Raw genomic sequence first — 26,687 nt, 5'->3', positions numbered from 1 at the left:
AAGTGAATTACATGCATTCTACAGACATAGAAGCGAAAATATTCAGATTACCTTCATCTGTTCCCGACAGGAAGCATTAAACAAAAAAAGACTATTAACTACTAAACGTCTACATTATGGGTAAGTACGGTGTATGAGTATAATATCGATGTACAGAGAGACTGATGACATACCCTGTTTAAATATCTGTTTCAGTAGTAATGGCTCCAGTGATGGATCCAGATCTTCCCCAACATTCTCCAGAAGAAGAGGAGTGCCAAACTGGATACAGTTCTCCAGAGTCCGCATGTAGTCTGAATCTGTTAATTTGATAACACTCAGCTGGTTCTCCTTTTCTGAATTCTTAATCCACTTGTTAGCTTGGCTCTGGGGGTCAATCATTAAAGGCCTAAATAATAAAAGGTAGGTATTGACTACTTTATGGAGAAGGACTTTAATAACATTAAACTGTCATCGTTGTGGAAGAATTTGGTTTGTATTCAGGCTTACCATCGCCGTGAGTTGCTCACAATGACCCCATTGTCTATGGAGAAGTTATCTGTTGGTAATCCAGCAATATTCCAGGCTCTGATTTGAATGGGGTCTCCAAGGGTCTTACTCAAGGAAAAGTCCTCAGAGCATGGGATCGTTTTACTCTGAGAAAGAAATTTTTTTTTTTACAAATCTTTAAGAACTTTAAGAACCAAAATGTAAACCTCCTTCTTGGGTGGATATTGGTGAGCTTAATCACACAATGAATATTACATCTTTTAGGTAGTTCAATTGAAACACCTCCCTGCTTGATGATTCTGCACTATAGCTGTCCTCACTCTCTCCTGCAATTTTTTATAATAGAACGAAAAACACACTCTTTTACGATGGCTGTGGTAGGTGGTCAGAGCATATAACCCAGGTGAAGACATTTTTGCACCTAATTTCCAGGAGCTTTATAAACATATTTTTGCCGCTAATTAATAATGTTCAGTTGCAGACCACACTCAAAGTAAAGGACAATCAAAAATGGAGAATACAAATGTAAAGCTTTTTTCTTGCTCAGGGGCATTAGAGCCTCCTGCCAATCTAGTCCTGAGATTTACACAGCTATGCCACACAAGACAGCTTTCACAGGACTGGAGACCTGATTTTTTTTTTCTGCTGTAGTGAAGAAACACTTACAGGTCTTATCTCTGCCTCCAGTCTCCATCAGCATCTCTGTCATGTGATGTTCTCCTGTCCTATCAGCATGTCCATTGTTAGCACATGAGCGCTGCAGCACAACTGACTGGCTCCTTGTGCTGCCTTTCTCTCCTAGTCTGAGCTCTCTTGTACAGGGATAGCCAGAAGCTAACACCAGGTCAATTTAAGTACTTACACCACTTGGATTTAGAAAATTCATTAATGATGTATTAATTAATACAGAATTGCATTAATGTGTGTCTTTTATATCTACCTGGAGTTTACAACTTTAACCATAAAAAGATAATTGCCACAGTATTTGGTAAAAACAGGTCTGTACAGAAGACTTCTCACCTTGCACAGTTTGCTCCAGTCTTTAGTGCATTCTTGCCGGAATCCAGCAGTAAAAGCTCCCAGATAGGCAATGACACCAGCCGATATAAGGACATCCCCAGTGAGATTATCATAAACATTTTGCAGAGAGTCTGCAGCATTGGACCATCTGGAAATGATTAAGTTTAAGTGAAAAGGTACAAAGTGTTCCTCATATGTTCCTCATGACAGAGTTGGTAAAGATAGAAAACATTTCATGGTGAAGACTACTGCGTTTAATGTGTTACTAACCCCACTATATGTGGTCTCCCACAGTACACAGAACATAGAAATGCAATAGTTTTAGTAAATATAAACAGCTAAATACCTTTTCTCATCAGCGGTTAGAGCAGTCTTGGGCCTTCTATCAGTGCCTGGTTAAAGCTTGTAGGAGGAACTTTCTTTCTGCTCTGGCTGTCCTATAAGGCTGCAGGATCACTGAGCCTCTGTTTGGACAGTACTGATTGGCCCTATGCTGATCACATGCACACTCCCAAGAAAAAAAAACGATCAAGCATGTGCAGCTTGTCCCCAAGGCTCTGTTCTATCAGGAGATGGATTGGGGACTGTAGAAGTTGGGGGGGGGGGGGCAGAGAAGACAGGATCAAACAGCCTTTTTACACAATGCAGCGGATTAAAGTAATACTAAAGTCTAAAAAATGTTGTTTAACCACTTCAGCCCCGGGCCACTTTGCTGGTCAAAGACCAGACCACTTTTTGCGATTCGGCACTGCGTTGCTTTAACTGACAATTGCGCGGCCGTGCGACGTTGCTCCCAAACAAAATTGACGTCCCTTTTTTTTCCCACAAATAGAGCTTTCTTTTGGTGGTATTTGATCACCCCTGCGGTTTTTATTTTTTGCGCTATAAACAAAAATAGAGCGACAATTTTGAAAAAAATGCATTATTTTTTACTTTTTGTTATAATAAATATCCCCAAAAAATATATAAAAAAACGTTTTTTTCCCTCAGTTTAGGTCGATACGTATTCTTCTACATATGTTTGGTAAAAAAAATCACAATAAGCGATTATTGATTGGTTTGCACAAAAGTTATAGCGTTTACAAAATAGGGGATAGTTTTATGGCATTTTTATTAATAATTATTTTTTAGTAGTAATGGCGACGATCAGCGATTTTTATTGTGACTGCGACATTATGGCAGACACATTGGACATTTTTGGGACCACTGTCATTTATACAGCAATCACTGCTATATAAATGCAGTGATTCCTGTGTAAATGACACTGGCAGTGAAGGGGTTAATCAGTGGGTGGCCGTGTAGAATTTAAGTGTTTTCCTAGGGGTGTGTTACTAACTGTGGGGGGCTGGCCTTTATTTAGTGAACACTGATCTCTGCTCCAATCACATGGAGCAGAGATCAGCATCACTAGTTGCTAGGCAGAACGGGGAAATGCTGTTTACAACGGCATTTCCGCGCTCAGCCGCCCCATGAGACGATCGCAGGTATGCCCACACAGATCGAGTCCGCGGGACCCACGACCGGACTCACGGGGGTCCCGAGCAGCACGCAGGGCGGCATTAAAGATTGGACATACCTGTACGCCAATATGCCTGCCTGCGCCATTCTGCCGACGTACATCGGCGTGCGCTGGTCGGGAACCGGTTAAAAATAACAAACATGTTATAGTTACCTGCTCTGTGCAGTGGTTTTGCACAGAGCAGCTCAAATCCTTCTCTTCTCGGGTGCCTCGCCGGTGCTTCTTGCCCCTCCCTCCTACCGAATGCCCCCACGGCAAGCAGCTTGCTATGTGTGTCCAATCAGACACAGAACTGCGGCCCGGCCTCGCCCCCTCTCTCTCCTCATTGGCTCACTCACTTTGATTGACAGCAGCAGGAGGCAATGGTGCCCCGCAGCTGTCTCAGCCAATGAGGAGAGGGCCAAGCCTTTTGTGCAACATAGAACATAGTATGAATTAAAACAAAAAAAACTTATGCCTTTACAATCACTTTAACCCCTTAGGTTTCACAGTGAATATAACAAGCATGCTTTACTGCATATACAGACTGATTTTACTATTGTGGGTTTAGTAACACTTTAAGTTAGCTGAATTGGTCTTATAGTATATGTACTGTATAGTGTTTTTCCAAATGCTTTCTTTAATCATACCATATATCATGTTCTGGAGCAAAAAACAAAAAACAGTTTTAGAAAATATTTGTTTTATTTCTTTTTTCAATTTTGCATATAAATATTTCCTAATTACTCTTTTTCAGCCAGCCGATGATTGGTGCGAATATGTTTTTTCAAGGGATTCAGATGCCTGCATTTATGCTGTACACCTCTGTATAGCAGCATCTTCGTTACACAGACAGATAAATGATTCAGAGGAGATAAATCCCCTCCCTTTAATCCACTCCTGTAGAAAGGACTTGCAGAGCTAGTGCTGGGCATTTTCATTAGATGCCCCTGTATTGTATAATCATAATTTTATACATATAAAAAATGATATAGAATAGCTTGCTAAATTGACTCTACAAAAAATATGTAAAATAAAGTCTTCCCTGAAAAGAAGATAGTTAACTTCTGCCCGCACCAACTCTCCTGTTCTGAAGAGAAAGCACCGCCAAAAGAATCTGCAGAATCTTTTGCCATGTACACACGAGCAGAATTTCCGACAGAAAAAGTCAGACGGGAGCTTTGTATCCTATATTCGTGTGTATGTCCCATCAGACTTTTTACTTCAAAAATGCTGACAGACCTAGAAAGAGAACATGTTCTAAATTTTTCCGACGGAACCAATTCGGGAAAAACGCTCGTCTGTATGTTGTTCCGACGTACCAAAAACGACTCATGCTCTGATGCAAGTACAAGACGGAAGCTATTGGCTACTGGCTATTGAACTTCCTTTTTCTAGTCCCGTCGTACATCACCGCATTCTTGACGGTCGGACTTTGGTGTGACCGTGTGTATGCAAGACACCTTGAGTGGAATTCCGTCGGAGAAACCTTCAGAGGTAATTCCGATGGAAAAAACGCTCGTGTGTACAGAGCATAACACTTTTAGGAAGCTTGGATATCTGCCCTTTAGCTGCGCTTCTATGATTCCTTTTCAACAATATGATCCAGCCCCATCTGATAGGCTTGATTATACTATTTGAGTTACCTGTCAACTGTAAGCAAATTTCTCTACATAGTATCCTTTTTATAGATACCATATTGAGTTGGCCCGCCCTTTGCAGCTTCAACAGCTTCAACTCTTCTGGGAAGGCTGTCCACAAGGTTTAGGAGTATGTCTATGGGAATGTTTGAATATTCTTCTAGAAGTGCATTTGTGACGTCAGGCACTGATGTTGGACAAGAAGGCCTGACTCGCAGTCTACACTCTAATTCATTCCAAAGGTGTTCTATCGGGTTGAGCTCAGGAGTCTGTGCAGGCCAGTCAAGTTTCTCCACGACAAACTCGCTCATCCATGTCTTTATGATCTAGCTTTGTGCACTGGTCCAAATCGTTTGGTGGAGGGGGGATTATGGAGTAGTCAAGGGTAATTAACCCTTTAAAGGCATTCAGATGTTGTTTTGCTTTTTGACTACTTATAGCTGTTGATGAACAAGTGCTAATATGATGAAGGCCCTGTGGCATTTTAAAATAAACCTTGTCTTAAGAGCAGGGCCGGATTAACATAGGGGCTATTTGAGCTGCAGCTCCAGGCCCCTTTCTCAAGATAGGCCCATTTGCCCAAAAAAAAAAAAAAAAAAAAAAGATTGACTTCGAGAATTGTAGCTCGGTGATCAGGAGTCACAGAGACACCATATTTGGGGGGTAGGTAGCTAAAGACCCACTCCAGCACTGGTTAAAATATGGGGCTTCTATCATCTATGGTTCCGGAGATACGGGGCTCCTTGCACAGCCTGTCAGAAGCTACATACAGAGCGGCCAGTATAAATACAAGCTGGAACACTCTGCAGCAGACTGAGAGGATGACCTCACAGTGCTTATAATAATTATTTGTATATTACTTATGATAATTAACCCCTTGCCCCCCAGGCCCATTCTGAGACTTCTCTCCTACATGTAAAAATCAAGCATTATATATTGTTTTAGCAGGCAACCTATGGAATAAAATGGTGGTCTTTGCAACTTTTTATGTTACACTTTGCGCAGCAATTTTTCAAACGTTTTTTTTGGCAAGAAACTGTTTCATTCATAAAAAAAACACTAAAGTTAGGACGATTTTTTGTTGTGTACTAAGCGATGCTTTACATTTTTTTACAGGTTACATGTTTAGAGTTACAGAGGAGGTCTAGTGCTAGAATTATTGCTCTCGCTCTAACGATCGTGGCATATGTAACCTGTGTGTATCTGGCTCTGATACTAACCAGTGCCTACCCAGGGACTGACTAGTATATCTCCCCAGCCTGTCCCCACACACCCTCTCACCTGCTGACCTGTGAATGGGGCGATCACTCCCGCAGTGTTATTGTGTTCTGCCAGTGAATACAATGATTAGTGTTGCTAACTATAGCTGGCAGCACTGATTGTTTTGGGGAAAACCTGACAGGCTGGTTGTACTCAAGTCGGTTAATAGGTTGACTTGTGTAAAACCAGCTAGCCCATACATAGATCGACTATGGCTGGTCTCTGCTTAATTAGTGTAATTTCAATCCATGTATGGCCCGCTTAACCACTACGCAGTCCCTAAACATCCTTCCACAAACCTTTTAAATTTTTCCTTCCCAGATTACTTCATCCTCCTCTCCTATACATAGTGCGCACTGTCATACTCTCCACACTTCTCTCCTGTACATACTGCTCACTGTCATACTCTCCACACTTCTCTCCGGTACATACTGCTCACTGTCATACCCTCCACACTTCTCTCCTATACATAACGCCGCTGTCATATCCTACACACTTCTCTCCTGTACATAGTGCCCACTGTCGTACCCTGCACACTCCTCTCCTATACAAAGTGTCCACCGTCATACCCTCCACACTCCTCTCCTGTACATACTACTCACTGTCATACCCTCCACACTCCTCTCCTATACATAGTGCCCACTGTCATACCTCCAACACTTCTCTCCTATACATAGTGCCCACTGTCATACCCTCCACACTCCTCTCCTATACATAGTGGCCACTGTCATACCCTCCACACTCCTCTCCTGTACATACTACTCACTGTCATACCCTCCATACTCCTCTCTTATACATAGTGCCTACCGTCATACCCTCCCTCCACACTCCTCTCCTGTAATTACTGCCTACTGTCCTACTCTCCACACTTCTCTCCTGTACATAGTGCCCACTGTCATACCCTCCACACTCCTGTACATATGGCTCACTGTCATACCCTCCACACTCTTCTCTTATACATAGTGCCCAATGTCATACCCTCTACACTCCTCTGCTGTGCATACTGCCCACTGTCATACCCTTCACACTCCTCTCCTGTACATAGTGCCTTCTGCCATACCCTCTGCACTCCTCTCATGTACATAGTGCCCACTGTTAGACCCTCAACATTCCTCTCCCTCACCTGCACATACTTCCCACTTTTATACCATCCATACTCCTCCCCTATGCCTCTTACCCACAAAAACTGTTCTTTAAAATGATACTGAATATCCTCAATGTTACCAGCTCTAGAATGGACACACTTTTGTTTGTTCAACTAAAGGAAATCTCACAGTCCTCATATTTGTTCTGCCCCATTATTAGTACTTATTTAATTTTGTAATTACTATTGTGATGTATAGAGGAACATAGGGGATGTTAGCTACTCTAAATATAGCACTTGTAAAAAAAACGTCCCTAAAACTATTTTTGAAATGTTGACAACTATGCACTTAGGCACTGCCCAAGGGCCACAGGGTCAGTAGAGAGAGGCTCCTGTGATATTAAAGCGATAGTAAACTTTTCTAACATTACTACTTTTTAGAGGCCCTTGGGTAGGTTATGCCATAATGTACAAGTATGCCCAGCATATTAGCACATTAAGGCACACTTAAATTGTCAGACTGAGCCCTCCAGTGCTGTGCTGTGATCAATCCGGTGGGGCCTGGGCACTTCCATCTTCACCCAGTCTCCCTTCTGGGTTCTGTGCCTTCAGTCACTTGCCTTGGCCAGGCTGCGTTGATGTCATTCCCACACATGCTCATGTGCATCCTCTCTCTCTCATCCCCCCCTTTCTCTCCCATCCTCCCTGCCTTACCCCTCACACCTCTTTCATCCCCATCTCTCTCTCTCATTTAATTTGTTATAACAAAAAATAGTTAGCATTTTTAGTTATTTATTGTTTATAAAAGGCCCCACCAAAATCCTCAGCACCAGGCCCATGATGTTCTTAATCTGGCTCTGCTTAAGAGAAATATGGGGGGGCGACATTGCTGGTTTTCTTCTGAAAATGCCTTTTGCCCGACTGTTATACTGAACCTTCGGCCACATGTGAAATAATGCAGAACATGAACATGACACATATGAAATATGAAGAATAGGAAAGCCATACTGAAGTAGCATTTTCAGAAGGCAAAGTCAACAATTGTAGCCTCTATGACAATGATTTCCAGTCTCACCTGTGTTTCTCTCCACCAAGACCTCCTATTAACTTCTCTGCCCGTTCTAGCTTCTTAGCACATAAATCCACTTTGATTTCCAGCTGGGCTTTCTCCTCTGTTTTCTCCCGAAAATCGGCTTCCAGGGTCGCTAAACTATCCTCAACCGCTTTTAGCTCCGCCCTCTTCTGGTTCAGCACTGCCATAGTCTCTGCCAGAGACTGCTCAGCCTCCATCAAGTTAATTTTCTTGGGAGCTACCACCTAAGAAATCACACGCAATCAGTACATCCAATAAGACACATACTAGAGCATTTTGAGTCAGTGGTAAGCTGGAAGGTGGTTGAAAATGCTCCACCCAGATATGCCCATTTTTGGTGGTTTTAGCCTTTATATAAACACATTTAAAGTGGAACTATGGGCAAAATAAAAAAAATACTTATAGCATGTAATCTGAAACACAGTATGTTTCTTTTTCTGAGTCTCCCCTGTAACTAGGGTTGCCACCTCATCCCTTTAAAACAAAAGACATACAGTGAGGAAAAAAAGTATTTGATCCCCTGCAGATTTTGTATGTTTGTCCACTGATTTGAAATGATGAATCTATAATTTTAATGGTAGGTTTATTTTAACAGTGAGAGACAGAACAACAACAAAAATATCCAGAAAAACTACTATTTCAAAAAATGTATAAATTGATTTGCTTTTTAATGAGTGAAATAAGTATTTGATCCCCTATCAGTCAGCAAGATTTCTGGCTCCCAGGTGTCTTTTATACAGGTAACAAGCTGAGATTAGGAGCACTCCTGTATACCTGTTACCTGTATAAAATACACCTGTCCACAGAAGCAATCAATCAATCAGATTCCAATCTCTTCCGCCATGGACAAGACCAAAGAGCTGACTAAGCTGTGGAAACATTATGCTTTGGGCCTCATTCTCACAAGGCGGATCCGCTTCCACAGTCCGCCTCTATCCACCAGCTCAGTGGGAGTTCTCTCCGTTGATCTCCGCTGAGCCGGTGGATGACGGCCCCTCTCTGCTCACTGAGCGGGGAGGGGCTTGCCGAGCAATGCTGGTTTCTATGGAGAGATCGGAAGAAAACGGTTTTCATCAGGTCTCACCGATCCGATAGCGACGGATCCGATCGTAGCGCCATCCGTCTGCTTTTGGCGGATCGGACCGGGTCGGATGTCAGCTGACATGTCACTGCTGACATCCGTCGCTCCATAGACTAAGATGGAGCGCCCATTCAGGTCCTCCATCAAAACTGACAGGAGGACCTGAACGGTCCGACAGTGTGAAAGGGGCCTTGGGAGTGTTCTTTTGCTAAGGGGACAGGACAACTTCACCACATCAAAGGAACGATGGATGGGGCCATATACCATCAAATCTTGGGTGAGAACCTCCTTCCCTCGGCCAGGGCATTGAAAATGGGTCAGGGATGGGTATTCCAGCATGACAATGACCCAAAAATATATGGCCAAGGCACCAAAGGAGTGGCTCAAGAAGAAGCATGTTAGGGTACTGGAGTGGCCTAGCCAGTCTCCAGACATTAATCCTATGGAAAATAAGTGGAGGGACCTGAGAGTTCCAGTTACCAAATGTCAGTCTCAAAACCTTAATGACTTGGAGAGGATCAGCAAAGAGAAGTGGGACAAATTCCCTCCTGAGATGTGTGCAAATCCAGTGGCCAACTACAAGAAACGTCTGACCTCTGTGATTGCCAACAAGGGTTTTGTCACCAAATACTAAGTCATGTTTTGCAAAGGGGTCAAATACTTATTTTACTCAATAAAATACAAATCAATTTATAACTTTTTTGGAATATGTTTTTCTGGATATTTTTGTTGTTTTTCTGTCTCTCACTGTTAAAATAAACCTAGCATTAAAATTATAGACTGATTATTTCTTTGTCATTGGGCAAACGTACAAAACCAACAGGGGATCAAATTCTTTTTTTCCTTACTGTATGAATTTCTGAGGCTGATTTATTGCAGATAAAGCAGTAAGTGAGTTTAATTACCACATTAATCACCCACAGAACCTGTGTAATTAATACATGTTCAGGTTTAAAGGGATTAGGTGGCAACCCTACCCGTACCATAGTTTTACCTGCTAATTCTGCAAGTAGGTCTGTTATGTTTACACATTTAATCTTTATTCCACATGGAAAAATGTTAGCTGAAGTTAGGCTTTAAAAAAGAAGTCCAGCCTGAACTTGTTTGGCTGGGTTTCTCCTATGGGTCACAGACTGAGACGGCTGCTCCTCGCCCCTCCACAGCTCAACGCTCCAGTGAGCGTGGAGGAGCAGAGCGGAGAGCTGCTGATTGACAGTCAGCAGCTCTCTGCTCGGGGAGCTGTGAGAACCGAGCCATCGGCAATGTTTGATCGCTCGGGTCTCTGTGTAGAGGCAATGGGGGACAGTTGCAGCATCGGACCGATGCTGCATCCACCTAGGTAATTATGACTAGGGGAAAAAGGAGAAACCCATACTTCTCTTTTAATTCTCTATGTACAGTCCATCTATATCTACTATTCCATCTAACAACACCCTCTCAACATTTTGATAATACTGTTTTCCAAGGGTGGCTACATCCATACACACAGTAGAGAAGTGAGTGTAGCTACCCTAAGACTAATGAGTTAGGATGGAATAAATGGGGGAAAAAAAATCTAAAAATTGAAAACTACTGCAGCCACCACTTGTAATGGGTTTAGATACACTTAAAGTTTATAAATCTCATGGGTTTCTTGTGAATGGGTACATAGCATCACTTTGCTTTCTGTTCTGCCATTTTTAGAGAAAAGGTAATTAAAATTGTGTGATGACTAGCAACACTCTTTTTCATGCAAATACTATAAGGATTGGATTTCATTTGGATTCTTTCCTATATCAATTGGCTCACTATATATTTTTATATAACTATTGCGCTGTCCTTTTACTTGACAATATTTATTGCTTTTCACTCTGCAGGCTGTCCGTTAGTCGGCTCCTCTCCATTCTGGGTCTCCACCCTTTTCTTTCAGCTAACACCTGCACCTTGTTTCCTTCTCTACAGCATTTCCATAGTCTGCCATTTCCAATGCATTTCTATTGGAACATTGGTGTAGCAAAAATTGCTATTTGGAGTCTGCATCCCAGCACTGCTACTACAGGCTTCCATATTTATAATCCTTGTGCCGAATTCAAGCTTTGTCTTTGTTGAGGTCTTCTGTTCCCTCGTCTTATAATTTTGTTTCCATTTTTGTACTCCTTTGACTCAATTGTCAGTTGTCTTGTTAACCCCTTCATATACCTATATCTACCTCTGTACAGTATTTGCTTTGCTCTTCTTGTGTTATCCATGCGCCTCTATTTAGGCAGGCCATAATTGACACAATTTTATTTTCTTCCTCCATGGAAGCACAGCAGGAGGGATTCCCCCATCAATACTGGCTGGTTGAAGTGCTATGGTTTCCTGCCTTCCTGGCTGGCAAAACATAGTTGCCATCAGTGATCACATTAAAAAAATCAAACAGACTGGTTGTAGTAAAGTCAATTGGTGGGATGACTTCAAGTGATATTAAAGTATTGTTTTTTTATTGTTTTTTTTTTGCTTACATAACAAACATGTCATAGTCACCTGCTCTGTGCAGTGGTTTTGCACAGAACAGCCCAGATCCTCCTCTTCTCGGGTCCCTCGCCGGTGTTCCTGGCCCCTCCCTTCTGCTGAATGCCCTCACAGTAAGCCGATTGCTATGGGGGGCACCTGAGCTAAGCTGCTGCTCTATGTGTCCAATTAGACATGGAGCTGTGGCTCGGCCCTGCCCCCTCTCTCCTCATTGGCTCACTGACTTTGATTGACAGCAGCAGGAGCCAATGGTGCCCCGATGCTGTCTGAGCAAATGAGGGAGAGTCCCAGGACAGCCAAGGCACTCCTGTAACGTCGCTGGATTGAGAGGGGGCTCAGGTAATTATTTAACGGGGCCAAGGGGAGCTGCTGCACACAGAAGGTTTTTTTCTCTTAATGCATAGAATGCATTTGGATAAAAAAAAACTCTTGCCTTTAGAACCACTTTCAGTACCACCAGCTGGCCCACAGATGGATTGAATCTTGGTTGGTCCCTGCTGAACAGGCTGAGATCCTATGTATCTATGGCCAGCATAAGTGTTTCTTATATCTGTGTGACAGACTCCAGACACCCTGTTGGGTATTTCCGCCGATAAGCTGCTTCCCAAATCCTGGAACACGAGACCACTGGATCTGGCTATAGTAACCCCTCAAACCAAACAACACCAGTTTGGAGTACACCAGAAACAGAACTGGTTATTAGAACACGAATACAGTCTTATATACACTGGAGGAGGAGGTTCCCCCCTCCTGATCATATTACTCTGACAATACAACTGTAACCAAAAACATAAATTAACATGGTCTAATTAACTAGTCATTTAACCACACTAGGTGACTCAGAGATATGACCTTTTAGGTCAGACTTGTCGTCTCCTAGTTTACTAACTACAATACACATTATCATAAATATCAACACAGAACTCCTTCACACAATAGCAGTAGAGTTAATTAGCACAAATAACAATGGGTGAAAGACCCTTACAAGCCACACTAGACTTATTTACAATAAACACATTATGGCAGACACCTCCAGACAGGTGGCTGGAATTGATGACATCAGCATCTACTATGAGTCCCAACAGTGTGAAGCAGTCACTATTCCCACTATTCCTAGTATGGCATATAGGCCCCATGCAGGGTTCCTAGACTCTGTATGTCTTGGGGAGACATGGACTTGAATTCAAAGTAACATTACTTGAAAGGTCCCCAGGCATACACCTCACAAAGAGTATTGTTCCCTTAAAATCCAGGGCCCATAATAAGTATTCAAGAGGCTAGCATTCAGTCCCCTCCAAAAGCCTCTGTCCAGGGTGAGTCTATCACAATATTTTTCTTGTCTATGTCCTTTCTTGGGTCTGCAGGCAAGTGGTGCATAATTCCCATCAATGTTATTTGTGGCTTTGGTGATGCCAAGCACTCCTTGGTCTTCTGCCAAAAGCAGGCAAGACTTTTGTTGTCCACTGCTGTCTTTTGTTCATCAGTCCATTCCAATTTCCAGGCTCCTAGCAGTTATCTGTGTCATGCCTGTCTTCTAGCCAACGGAAATTCTGGCTTTCTGATCCTCAGCTTCCTTCTCAGATACGGATACCAGTTTCCCATTATGTATCTATCATCCATGTCCCATGCACAGTACTAGGGGCATCCAAACCACACTGACCCCATTTTTCGCCTATATATTGTGGCATATGTGAAACCTTTATGGTTTCTTATTGTTTTTTTCTTTTGCTTAATTCAAGAATATTACCTGGGTTTTTGATTGTCTTGTATTGCTGTTATGTCCTTTTTTAATTGAATAAAAAAAAATAAAATAAAAAAAACACTGACCCTTCCTGTAGCCCCTGCTGGTCATTACAGATACAAGATTCATTAAAGTACTATCACTATGCTAATAGAGTTTTGCCCATTGAATACCTTTGCGACTCTGTCATAGACTTCCATGGCTAAAATCCACCTGCACAATCCCTCAGCTGCAGATGAAGCTTTCAACACTTTAGCTGGATCAAAGTCAGGATTGGTTATGTATTCACTTCGGATCTTTTGCATCACTGATACCTGTAGGCAAAGAAGAAGAAAATTCATTTGTTTCTTCCCAGCAAAAGAATTTTGGTGCTTATTGGAAGCAACTATAAAACATCTAATAGTTCAAAAATGAAAAGCATCTCATAAGCACCACTTATTTATGTGCCAATATGAACACGGTTCAAAATATGAAATAATAATTAGGACCTATTTTAAAAACAAAATATGCTCCTATGTATAGTTTGTAATTAACGGTATATGACCAGGGGCAGTTATAATTGCCCTTTTGCGTACAGTATGCAGTTTTTACTTCTTGCTTTATTGTGCCACTAAATAGTTGTGCTTTACTTATAACTTAAAAATGATGTCTGTGAGTCAGCCAACTGTTTGAAAACAATGCAATCCCTGTATGGCTGGTATATTATCTCAACAGCTGATAAAACAAATATACAGCTTACCAGTCCTTAGATGTGGTAGCTGCATTACTTTTCCTTTGCTTTGTTTTGACCTGGTGATCTTGCCAGCAACACACTTCCTGCTCTAGAGTGACAACATTCACTCACTGTACTGTATCTGTGGTGGAGAGGTGTTGTCACCTTAACGTGCTCTCCTGAACTTAACTACACGCACTTCCCTTTCCATAAACTAAAGGACAGTTGATTTGTAGTAGACAGAAGGCATGTGGGAAGGCAAATACTGTTGTTTAATATTTCAGTTCAGTGTACAGGAAGTTATAAGCATTTCAAGTAAAAATCAGCTATAATTTTTTTTTCTGTACTTGCGTAAAATGTACAAAGCCTAAAAAAATATAACTTATGCAGCCTCCACATCCAAGAACTGGTAAGTTGCAATACTGTATATAAAATGTTTTTTGTTGGTTTAGATACAGCAGTGGCGACCCGTCCATTAGGGGTGCACAGGCGCTGCCCACCCAACCATGCATCCAGCCCCCAATCTACATGCAGGTCACCGGATGCATGGATTCCAATGTTTGTTTTTGAAGCATGTGAGGCTCTAATAGGCTTCAAAAAAGGGTGGACTTGGGTCGCAGAGCACTTCACCCTGAGCTCACCCAGTTGTGTGACAACAGCGAATGAATGTTCGCTATTGTCACACTGATCCTCCCCCCTGGCCAATCAGAAAGTGGGTCCTGAGACCCATCACCAGATTGGCTAAAAGGATGGGTGATCCCATTGGACACCTAGGAGGAAGGATGAGATGAACAGCGGAAGCCACCGTGATGCAGAGGAGGAGGAGACGCAATGGAAGCCGCCAACTGTTGGAGCATTGCCCTCCAGCGACCTAGATGGGGTAAGCATGGGGTAGGATGACCGACCATCCGCGTGGGGGGGGATGTTGCAGGTGACTCAACCGACAGCATGGGGCGGGGGGGGTTGTTGTTTGCCACCCCTCGCAAAAAAAACACCAGCCGCCACTGAGATACAGTATACCTCAAGCAGTTAGACAGAGTCATTGCATTAGATAATCGGTATTGGCTCTTGTAGCTAATCTATAAATTTCAAATTGCATTAAATGAAAGAGGAAGGCACAAGCAAGGAAAATGAAAAGGTCCTTTAATTCTTGCACGAACATATTATGGTGCCTTGTTTAAACTTACCGGAATGTTATCTTTGTCATATTCTCGTAGGTCTCTCAGAAAATTCATATCTCCCAGAAGCTTCTTACTAGGTCCCCAATAATCAACGATCTGCAAAATCCAAGAGTCTTATTTTATTTTCAAATATTAATGAGAATATCGAATAAAGAGTATTTATGCCTAATAATAGATATGTATATACAAAGAAGACAGTTTAGCACTGAGCCAAATCATTTATTAAGCTCTATTGATTTGCACATTGTTGTCAATTTAACAGAAGGGGATATTTTAAAGGAAACCTGCCAAGATAGTAACATAGGCTGCCAGAAATCCAACGTGCAGTATGCTGAATTGCAATTGTTGCAATCCACGTTCTCTGGCTTTACTTCTCTGAAAACAGCACTGCAACGTGTAGGCAGATCAGGAATTGTTGGCATACAAGTTCTGAGCCTTTGGCTCAAAAAGCAGGTGAGCACAACAACCTGGCAACTAGAATTTTCAAGAGGAGCTCAGCAAACACAACCTTCTATTTGTGTCTTGACAGATTTATATTAAGGCTAGCTTACAAGAGGGAGAAGACAGGGGGTCCTCAACAGTAGGATTATTCATAGTCCAGTGGACAGGCTGGAGGCAATACAAGAAGTTCTAAAACTACAGGATCAGAATAGCAATGAATCTGGTTATATAGTGTGATGCAGTATATAGGTATATTAATTCAGTTGTCTGGCCCGGTGTCTCTCATTTTTAGTATTTTACAGGTGACTGTGACTCAGACTGTGACTTAAATTTTTTTTTAAATGCTGGCTGCAACATTCAACAGGTGTTACCTACAGCAAAGGTAATAGTGGCAGTATTAAAGTCCATCAAAAGTCAGAATAGCAAAAACAGCTTTTTGGCTACAACAATGGCCTTCAATCCAGAGATTTCCCCTGCAGTACTTTTCTGCAGCTAGATGTTCTCAGTGTCATGAGCAGCATAGTTAAACCTACTTCCTATTAGTCCAGGTCGTCCTAGAACCTCCCAAGTCTGTAAAAAGACAGTGAAAGGAAAAGCAGCACAGTGGTGAGTCTCTTTGTCACTATGATTTTCATTCTATCGGCATGCTTTTTGGGGCTCCTTGTACTGCTTCTTCCTCTCGCACTCCAGTCCTTTTGTACAGGAACTACAAGAAGCTGATAACAGGCCAATGTAGGTTCTCACAATGCTCTCTGCTGTAAATTGGACCTCCTAATGTTTAATAATTAACCTCCATGGACTACGGCATTTACTTTTTTGAGCACCAAGAAACTGAGTATCTAAGGATGGAGCTCAGACATTCCTATTGTCATTGGAGGGCTACATCTTTGAATGAATAGTTCAGAAAGAAAAACTCTATAAATAGAATTTGAAATGTCCCTCCAATGAACACAAACACAGTTCGGAGCAATTATTTAAAAAGTAAACAAATATATATATATTTCAAACAATAAAAAAATATATCAGTTCGTTAAGAACATATTATTTATTAAATAGATACAATCTACCACTTGTTTCTTGTTTGAGAGGCAGGGGATTTGGACTTTGGAGCTCCTCCCTGTTGGTATAACATAGGGCGACGTGTTTCGCGGACAAAGGCCACGTCATCAGGACCTTAATTCTCTCATGCAGATAGAATTGTTCACTCAAAACACATCAATGAATGCTACCTCTAACAAATGTATCTTAAAATCTGAAAAAACTGGAGTAATAATGTGTGGACTCAAGCCGGCCCATGGGAGGACCACCAACCAAAGAGGGAGAAAGGAGAGTCGACCACTCACAAAGAATGGAAAGGGATGCCACTGTGATTTATAAAGGAATATGCATCGTGGTTATATAGTCAAAAAGAAGAAAACAGAAAAACTATAAAAATCCATAGCCGAAAAGTATGACCGGCTATCACAGGTCTCCCAGATCTCATTCATGACACAAACATGCCAGTGAATTTCCCACAGATCAGTCTCGCAGCGTGTCCAAGCATTTGTTTGGTGAGGCTTCCAATGCTTGCATTTAAAATACATTTAATGATGTATTAGTCATTACCGAGATGCATTAATTTGTGTATTTTATGTCTGTCTAGAGTTTAGCTTTAAACAATATGTAATGGAAATTATTTTCTCTTTTGACCATAGCATAACAAGGATTTTCCCATTAAAGTTTCAAATTTAATATGGGGGAATAAAAAATGAGAATTTTGGGTGCTAAAAGGAACAAGTATGGGTCTTCCATCAGACAATCTTCGTGATAGCACGATGTGAAAAGTACATTGACAGAGACACATCAAACACATTTACCTTCTGCCCAGTTCCAGTTGAATCCTTTACTTTCTCTGGTTTGATTTCTTTCATGACACAAACAGCTTCCATGACAAGTTTTACACCCGAAGGAGGATTCTTCATTGCTTTAACAATAGTGATATCTGATGGCTAAAATGATACATATAAAGTCAGCAATGCCATGTCCACTGTTACTTCATCTCTGTTAAGTTTTAACTTTGGTGAACTAGATGCACAATAGTTTTAAGCAACTGTTAGATTTACATATTGCATAGTACATAGTTAATCTGGTTGAGACACAAGTCCATCCAGTTTAACCAACAGAGAAAAAAAAACACATACAAATAGAAAACCTCCATATACACTATCCAATACCCACAGTTGATCCAGAAAAAATCTCAAAAAAGCATGATCCAATTTGCTCCAACAAGGAAAACAATTCCTTCTTGATCCCTAAGAGCCAATCGGATATTTCCTGGATTAACCTATACATATTAGTATTCATTTATATTATGTGCATTTAGGAAAGAATCCAGGCCTTTCCTAAAACAATCTACTAAGCTGGCCAGAACCAGCTCTTGAGGGAGTCTATTCCACATTTTCACAGCTCATACTGTGAAGAAGCCTTTCCATATTTGGGGATTAAATCTTTTTTCCTCTAGACTTAAAAAGTACCCCTTTGTCCTCTATGATGACCTTAAAGCAAATAAAACTACACCAAGTTCACTATTTGGACCACTTATGAATTTATGCATGATGGTAATATCCTCCTTATGCTCCTCTTCTCAAGAGAGAATAGATTCAGTTCCTCTAATCGTTCCTCATAGCTGAGCTCCTCCATTCCTCTTATCAGTTAGGTTGCTCTCTCTGCTCTTCTCCAGTTCCCAATATCCTTTTTGTGAACTGCCGCACAAAACTAAACTGTCTATTCCAAATGAGGTCTTACTAATGATTTGTACAGGGTCAAAATGATCTCTCTCTCTCTCTCTCTCTCTCTCTCTCACTCTGCAGTCCATACCTCTTTTAATACAAGAAAATATTTTTCTTGCTTTGGTAGCTGCAGTTTGGCATTGCATGCTATTATTAAGGTTGATCTACCAGAACACCAAGATCCTTCACCACAGGTTTCCTTAAAACAAGACCAGCAGGCCATAGAACCACATTCCAAATCCAGAGTTTCCACTTTTGTCCTAACTGTCTAATTGATATGTTGCAAATAGGCAAACTAAGTATATACAGTATTTTATCATTTGGCACTGCTTAATTATTGCTTTATTTAAAAAATGGAAATCTAAACAACTTACCTAAATGAATACATAACCATATATGCAGTCTCTGTCCCAATATCACAACCAATCATAGTAAACTCCTACCTTAAGAGTGTTCAGAGCAGACATGGCCTCCTCCAAGGCTGGTATAGCTGCTGCAAGATCGCTCTCACACTCATTTTTCAAGGCCTGGGCTTCGCTGGCTTTCTGGGTGGCCACTTCCTCATCTGATCGAACTATTTTACTCATTGCTTCCACCTCTGCAGACTCTTTTTCTATAACCTGTACAAGTGAAAAAAAATAGGATATTTGAAAGCCTGTGTTTCAAGAAGGCAAGACACATCTTAACCTACCTTTCCAGGATATAAAGATAAACTATCATTATAAGTTTTTTACTGTTCTGTTCCCCATGGAACAAAGTACATGCATTGCGCGATCTCATGTTGTTAGGTGCTTTCTAGTTCTAGCTATGAGGCTGGACTTGATACCTTCCAACTTTCCCTTCTCTGTGGCTGTCCAACAATTTAGCCAGGAGATGGTCACTTCATAATATCCAATTGTTTAACCTCCAAGCACCTTTCCGAGATAAGCTACAGCAGAAGATATCCAGGGGGCCTGTCAGCCTCCTGTTCCTTTGCATTCCTCTTGCCACCACTTGCCTTGGGAAAGTGTTCAGAGACTATACAAACAGCTGTTTTGAAGAAGCCAACTTTTTCCTCGACAGCTGCGGCTAAAGTGTTTCATGAATCAAGGACACTAATTAAAAGTTGTCCATAGACTCCTACATTTCAAGAGTTCAATTCAATAGGAAAGATTATAGCAGTGTAACCAGCCATAAGTTACCCACTGACACAATTTGGGCAGGTATGATAAAGAATACCCATGGGCACACTGTAACCTTAGCCAAAACACCCTGACTCGTTGATCTTAGGGAAAGAATTGATCGCCATGTGTGGCTGCTCAATGCATAAACATGTCTGCTCATTCAAAACAAGTTTGCATGATTATACCATCAAATTTCTATATAAGGCTGGGTTCACACCGCTGCGGCAGCGAGAACCGGATGTGATTCGCACCGCACTGCAGTGCAAATCACATCCGATCTCTGTGCGATGCGAGTTCAGCCATACAGATAGTATGGCTGAATTCGCATCGCACCCGCCGCAAACTCGCACGGGACCCTTTTTTTGGTCCGCAGCAGAATCGGATCGCATGGGTGTTCACACCATGCGATCCGATTCCTGTCCGAGTTTGCAGATCGCACTGCGCTATGCGGACTGATCTGGGGGTGTCATTAACATTTCACTGACACTCCGAGCAGTCCGCAAAGGGCAGTGTGAACTTCCGGTGGGAGGCATGCGATGCGGGAAAACGCTGCGGATTTGCGGCGTTCACGCATCGCTCCGGTGTGAACCCAGCCTAACAGATGAATGGGGGTCAGCATAAATAGATGGCAAGATGGTAGGATCATGTGATTCAAGCAATTTGAATTAGATTAGACACTTACACAATTAGTCTTCCAAAGCAATAATGATGCAGTGATTTTCACATGACCTCTGATATCAGCCTCTCCTCTATAATGCTAATTGCATCATGAAAGCCAGTAATGCACTTCAGAGAGAGGTTATTTAACGCTTTTATTTATTTTTTACACATATCCAGAAATCGAACGTATACAAATGAGACTCAGCACTAGGGAGATACTGGATGGTCAAGGAGGCAGATACATATGGAAAAGGGTAAACTAGACAAACAGACAGTAAAGAGTCTCTGTACCCCGTGTGGTATTTTATCTGGTAAAAACCGTAAGTTAAAAAAACGCCAAAAAGGTGTCTCAAAAAAACAAAAAAGGAAGGTAGGAGGTTAAGGAACAGGGCAAAGAAGAGAGGGAACCACTCATTCCGCCCTCCTGTCTGGACCAGGAAAGACCCAGCGGTGCAGCCCGGATAATTCAATTCAGCAGTGCCTTGTAATCCTCACAGTAAAAAAATTGTGCCAGTAGAAACATTTTTTTTAATGAATTTTTCCCGAAGGCCTCTATCCATGGCCTCCAGCTCATTATTACTTTCACTTTTTTTAACCAAACATCTGTTTCCAGAAGAGGGGAATGCAGATCTTCGCCGCAGTGATCAATAGTGGTAGGAAAGACTGTCTATAGGCTTTACCATAAAAATGGTGGTAAAGCAGAAGGGAGAGTGAATAGTAGATTATAGATTGTAGTCCGTGAATCATTGGGTTAGTCGATGTGCTTCTGTCCAGCATGACTGTAGGCGACTGCAAGACCAGAAGATATGAAGAAGGGAACCGGTCTCCTGCCCACACCTTCAGCACAAGTCCCAGCAATTAGGAAACATCTTATGTAGCTTGGCAGGTGTATGATACCAAATGGTAAACACCTTGAAACCTAATTCTTGGTGCTTGGCACAAATAGAAGTTCTGTAAGAGAACTTCAAAATTCTCTCCACCTATTTGTCTGAAAAGTTCACTCCTAAATCTCTCTCCCACTTGGAGATATATGGGAGTCAAAAGGTTGGTGGGGGGACACAAGTAGTTGATAGGTCTGAGACACCGCGTGGCGTAGCGGAGACTTCTCTATGTATAAAAGCTTGGACCTGGTAAGACGCCGTCTACATGCGTCTGGCGAGGGTAAGGAGCCAAGAAAGTGGGTCAGCTGTAGTTTTTGTCAGAACAATAATCCTGCAAACACAGGGGCATCCGTGATATGTTGTCTAGAGACCCATTGTCCATTTCTAATAAAGTACCAACCTGAAAAAAACCTGTGGACCTATATTTATTGCTTTGAAAGCTTTCCAACAAAATGTCAAAATGTTCTGGAATCTCTAACTAGATCAAGAACTCAGATCTTTAAAAAATGTTGCTGTATACCAATATTAAAGTTGTATTAAACTCAAAACCAAAAATGTAATATATTGCAGCTTAGCAATTAATAGATGTGGTGGCTGCAGGTGTTTTCTTTTTTTTCCCTATGTTTTCACCTTGGGATCTGGACAGAAACATACCTTTGGACAGCAGCATTGTCAGTTGCAGGGGACAGGAGTGTTAAATGTACTAGCAGATGTAAATACACTAACAAACTAAAGCCAAACTCCAGCTAATACTTTATAACCAGTTACAGTAAACAGCCATTTCCTTTTGGGATACAACTTTTACATAAATAAAAGATGATTATTGTAAGCACCTCTGTCAGTGGTAAACGGTTGTCTCAATTCTGTAACTGATATATCTGCAGGAGAGCTTGTTCTTTTGAAAAACAAACTTACCAGTTGGATCAGCAAAAGAAAGAAAGTCCAAAAAAGAAAACAAATGCAGTCATTACATCCAAGAATTGGTATTGCCGCGTACACACGAGCGGATTGTATGGCGTACTTAGTCCGTCATACAATCCGACGGACAGTCCGTCATACTTTCCACTGAATGGACTTGACCACACACGGATGCACAAACAGTCCGTCGAAAGCTTGCGCGATGACGTGTACAGCACGTACGACGGGACTAGAAATAGGAAGTCCAAGACACAGCAAAGCACCCTTCCGCCCTGTAAATCCTTTCTGGGCATGCGTCATTCTTAGTCTGTCCGACTAGCATACTGACGACCGTATTGTCCGCTGAAACCAACGATGGACAGAATTTAGAAAAAACCTAAATACTTAGTACTCCGGACTGCACGCTGAAAAAGTCAGCTGAAGCCCACACACGAGCGGATTGTCCGCTGAAATGTGTTTCGACGGATTAAGTACGCCATACAGTCCGCCCGTGTGTACGCGGCATAAGCTGCAATATAATAAAAGGTTGCTTTTGGGTTTATCACCACTTTAAATCCTAACAATGCGCGCAAATATCATCAAGTTATGTCTAACATTGGCCTAATCTGTGCCATGAAAATAGGGTGGTACTTGCTGTGCCTCACATTCATTAAACATCTTATCAGACAGTCAAAGTGCTTGAGGAAGAACATTGTTTCTCCCAACAGTCAGTTAGTATTATTACTTTGATTTCCCATAATGCACTAGGAATACTAAAAAATATAATGTAGCTGGTTGCCAAGAACAGTATTTATTTCAGAAAGGTCCAAATTAACCAAATATAAAATGTATTAACCCTTCCAGCAAATAAAAGGGTAATAAATTATACATTTGGTTAGATAGATAGAAATGAGTACAACATGGTATTTCCAAATAAGCCTGAATGTTCAATGAAAATCACACAGTATGGTAATATTTGAATTCTTCTCTTTACAGCACACTTGTTAGTTATTTATTAACCTTCATCATTTCAGCATTTCTTATTTTGGATTCTTCCAGTTCAGGCTGTAATTTTACCAGTTCCTTCTTCATCTCTCCAACCTAAATAAAGCACACATGTTAATATTCTGCAATAAACTGAAACAAATGTTACTAATGAGTAGTAAGCTTGCATGTAAGGTACTTGGATACAAGCTGTGACACAGTATAATATGAAAAGTAGCTGTGCACTTAGCCTCCTGCTCAATATCATTGCTGCTTCATTCAACTGATGCTCACAATTGTCACTATTTCCCTTATGCCCCGTACACACGATCGGATTTTCCGACAACAAATGTTGGATGTGAGCTTATTGGCTGAAAGTCCGACCGTGTGCTTGCTCCATCGAACATTTGTTGTCGGACATTTCGCCAACAAATGTTGGCTAGCAGGTTCTCAAATTTAATGCCAACAAAACTTTGTTGTAGTAATTTCCGATCGTGTGTACATAAGTCCGACGCACAAAAGTTCACGCATGCTCGGAATCAAGCAGAAGGAGCCGCACTGGCTATTGAACTTCCCTTTTCTCTGCTCATCGTACGTCTTGAACGTCACCACATTCCCACGTCTGTAATCGTTGGCCAACATTTGTGTGATCGTGTGTATGCAAGACAAGTTTGAGCCAACAACCTTCGAACAAAAATCCATGGTTTTGCTGATGGAAAGTCCGATCGTGTGATCGGGGCATTGGGCTCCATTCACACCTGGGCATTCTGGATCTCGGGCGCAATCGCTGCAATTCTGCTGCGATTTTAGAATCGAAAAAAAAACACATTTGCAATGCCATTATTTTTTGTGGAAATTTGCCGCAATTGTCGAGCGACAAATCGTGGTACAATCGCGACATAAATCGCGTCCGCAAGCGCTGTGCCAAGATTTGTTACATGAGCTTCTTTTTGAGCGTTTTTGGAGCAGGGGGTGGCCCATTCCAATGAATGGTTCCACTCTACAAATGCTCAAGTAAAAAAACAAAAAAATAAATAAAGCGGCTGCAGCTGTTGCTGAAGATCGCTCAGGTGTGAATGGAGCCTTTTGCTCAGATCTGCTATTTTACATGAGAGAGTCAGAGGGATACAGTGTGAACTGCTCCCTGCTAGGTATGGGCAAGCCAAAGGGATGATGCAACAGAATTTCATGTATTTTATTTTTATTTTATCTACATCTCTGAAGACAAAGGCAGTTCTTTGTTTGCACTTGTAAACTATGATGTGGTTTATATATCGCATATACAGTATTTGCATGGCTTGATCCGAGGCAAAGAAACACAAAACTAACTACAAATAGGCAGTAAGCTGTCTACCATCTACCCAACATACTGGTAGAATAGTATATTGATTATTATGTATTTTCACCTGTGATTCAGCAAAGGCCAACTTATCTAAACCATTGGTGTATCTCTTCTTTGCCTTCATCACCGTGTCCCTCTTCTGGGAGAGCAGCTGAAGGAAGGCAGCAATCAACTCCAGGTAAGAGGTGGGGGTCACATAATTATGTCTGCCCAGTTCTCGCAAAAACCTGTAAATGGAAGAAGATATTTCAGCTACAATTAGGGACTGGAGAAAATGTTACAATATTTACCGTATTTGTTGGCCACTTTCACACTGAGACGCTTTACAGGCGTTTTAGAGCTAAAAATACTCCTGAGTGCTTTCACTCTGGGGCTGTGCGCTTGCAGGACGTTAGAAAAAGTCCTGCAAGCACCTTCAGTGCTGTTTAAGAGCCACCCTGCCCATTGACATGAATGGGCAGCACTGCCGAAGCACCTGCAAAGCGCTTCGGCACCTGCGCTACATGGGTGATATTACCCCTTCTTCGGCTGCTAGCTGCTGAAAAGCACAGCTACAACGACGGCTTTACCGCTGACGCTCTCACCGTCCCAGTGTGAAATTAGCCTTAAAGCGGAGCTCCTGCATACAATGTGAGATATAACAACTAATGACATCCTAGGTTCAATCTGTTTTATAAACCTGCATGTACAAGAACATTATTCTACTTTGTAGTCTGTGAAGGTATTGTATAAATGTAATACTTCAGAATGTGCATTGTTTATTGTACTGTTAAAAGTTGTTAATAAACTTTATTCTGCCTTAAAAGAAAAAAGCGGAGTTCCAGTCTCCTAAGCATATTTTTGATAAAAGCACCACCTTGATTCTTAGTACTTGTACTATATTATTTAGATATTAACATTACTGTCCTCATACTTGTTACCTGTAAATCTGTCATCTCTTACTTGATCTCGGAAGCAGGCAGTGGCCATTAAGGATGAGGGCATCTGAAGCCCGCTCCTGTGTATTTCAGGGATTCGGTGCAGCTGACTACCCAGCATGCACCTCCCGATCTTGCACCTATGCAGTGAAGCCACTGAGCATCTCTCTCTTCCCCAAAGGTTGCCATAGCAATGGCAGCGTCAACCTTAAGTTCCTGCCCCATTGCTATAGCAACCTGTCAATCGTGACATCCTGGCACATCATTTCTGGTCTGGAAATAACTCAACATTTCATCACTAGGCGATTTGCAAGGACTCCTGGAATACATTCCGTCACTATCCCAGGAGCCCTTGCAAATCACCTAGGTGGCCGCAGCCAGGACTGCTGCAGAAGAAAAGTGAAAAAAGGTATTTACAATGAAAAAAATATATATATTGCCATTTATTACAGCATTCAGGATGGGCATGGCAGTAATTGGACTTTCAAAAAACGGGTGGAACGTCGCTTTAAATATGTGGTTCAAGTATGTTGGTATTATGTTAATTATTATTTGGGGTAATGCTAGAGAAATTATTATTTGCATTTTGGTAGTTCGATTTTCTGTTGTTTCTTTAATCTGCGTTTTATTCTATGTTGTATTTTAATTGTATGGATGGTTTATTAGAGTATAGTTTTAATTTGTTTTATTTGGTGCTAATTGCTGTTATTGGTAACTTTGTTGTGTCATTGTGACTTGTTTTGTTCATTGTTGTAATTTTGTGTTGTATTTGTTGAGTGTGGCTGTGTCGCAATGATTTCCCTTCAGGTAAATAAAGTATTCTGATTCTGAAGATTAAAGTGGTATTAAACCCAAAATTGTACTATATTGTAATATATTGAAGCTTACCAACCCTTCAATGTGATGCTTGCATTAGATTTCTTTTTTTGTCTTTCTCCCCCCCCCTTTTTGCACCTGGTGATCTGGCGACACACCTTTTGTATTTGAGTGCCCCCACTCTGGATGAAGGAGCACAAGGGAACTTTTGGACACAGCATTGTCAGTCTGGGTGGAAGGGTTTGTTAGATGCACTAGCAGATACACTAAACAAATTTAAGCCAAACTCCAGCTAACACTGCAGTTACAGCAACATTTGTTTTTCTTTTACTTTTGGGATAAAAGGTTTTACATGAATACATAAAAGCTGATCAATATAAGCACCCCTGTCAGTGGTAAATGGCTTGTCTCAAACCTCTAACTGCTATATCTGCAGGACAGCTTGTTTTGTTAAAAAAACAGACCTACTGGCTAGATCCCCAGATGAAAATAAAACAAAAGCCAAAAAAAACAAACAAATGCTACC

At 41.5% G+C, this 26,687-nt stretch overlaps 1 protein-coding gene across 2 annotated transcripts in view; it reads right to left on the bottom strand.

Moving 5' to 3' along the window:
• The window catches only part of DNAH12 (dynein axonemal heavy chain 12), a 186,091-nt gene that overhangs the window by 42,705 nt on the left and 116,699 nt on the right, over positions 1–26,687 (bottom strand). For both annotated transcript variants that reach the window (XM_077452022.1, XM_077452023.1), the window contains exons 47-56: positions 24,493–24,655; positions 23,123–23,203; positions 18,945–19,121; positions 17,590–17,721; positions 15,299–15,388; positions 13,573–13,713; positions 8,067–8,308; positions 1,510–1,657; positions 490–635; positions 174–388 (exon numbers count right to left, since the gene is read on the bottom strand). In XM_077452022.1, the coding sequence (XP_077308148.1) occupies positions 174–388; positions 490–635; positions 1,510–1,657; positions 8,067–8,308; positions 13,573–13,713; positions 15,299–15,388; positions 17,590–17,721; positions 18,945–19,121; positions 23,123–23,203; positions 24,493–24,655 (1,535 nt within the window). The remainder of the gene's footprint in view (positions 1–173; positions 389–489; positions 636–1,509; positions 1,658–8,066; positions 8,309–13,572; positions 13,714–15,298; positions 15,389–17,589; positions 17,722–18,944; positions 19,122–23,122; positions 23,204–24,492; positions 24,656–26,687) is intronic.

The sequence above is a fragment of the Lithobates pipiens genome, unplaced genomic scaffold (genome assembly GCF_037356315.1).
Source record: "Lithobates pipiens isolate NorthernLeopardFrog02 unplaced genomic scaffold, aLitPip1_a1.2 Scaffold_23, whole genome shotgun sequence".
NCBI lineage: Eukaryota > Metazoa > Chordata > Amphibia > Anura > Ranidae > Lithobates > Lithobates pipiens.
Note: the sequence above shows the minus strand (reverse complement) of the source record. Positions and strands in the feature narration are given on the sequence as shown.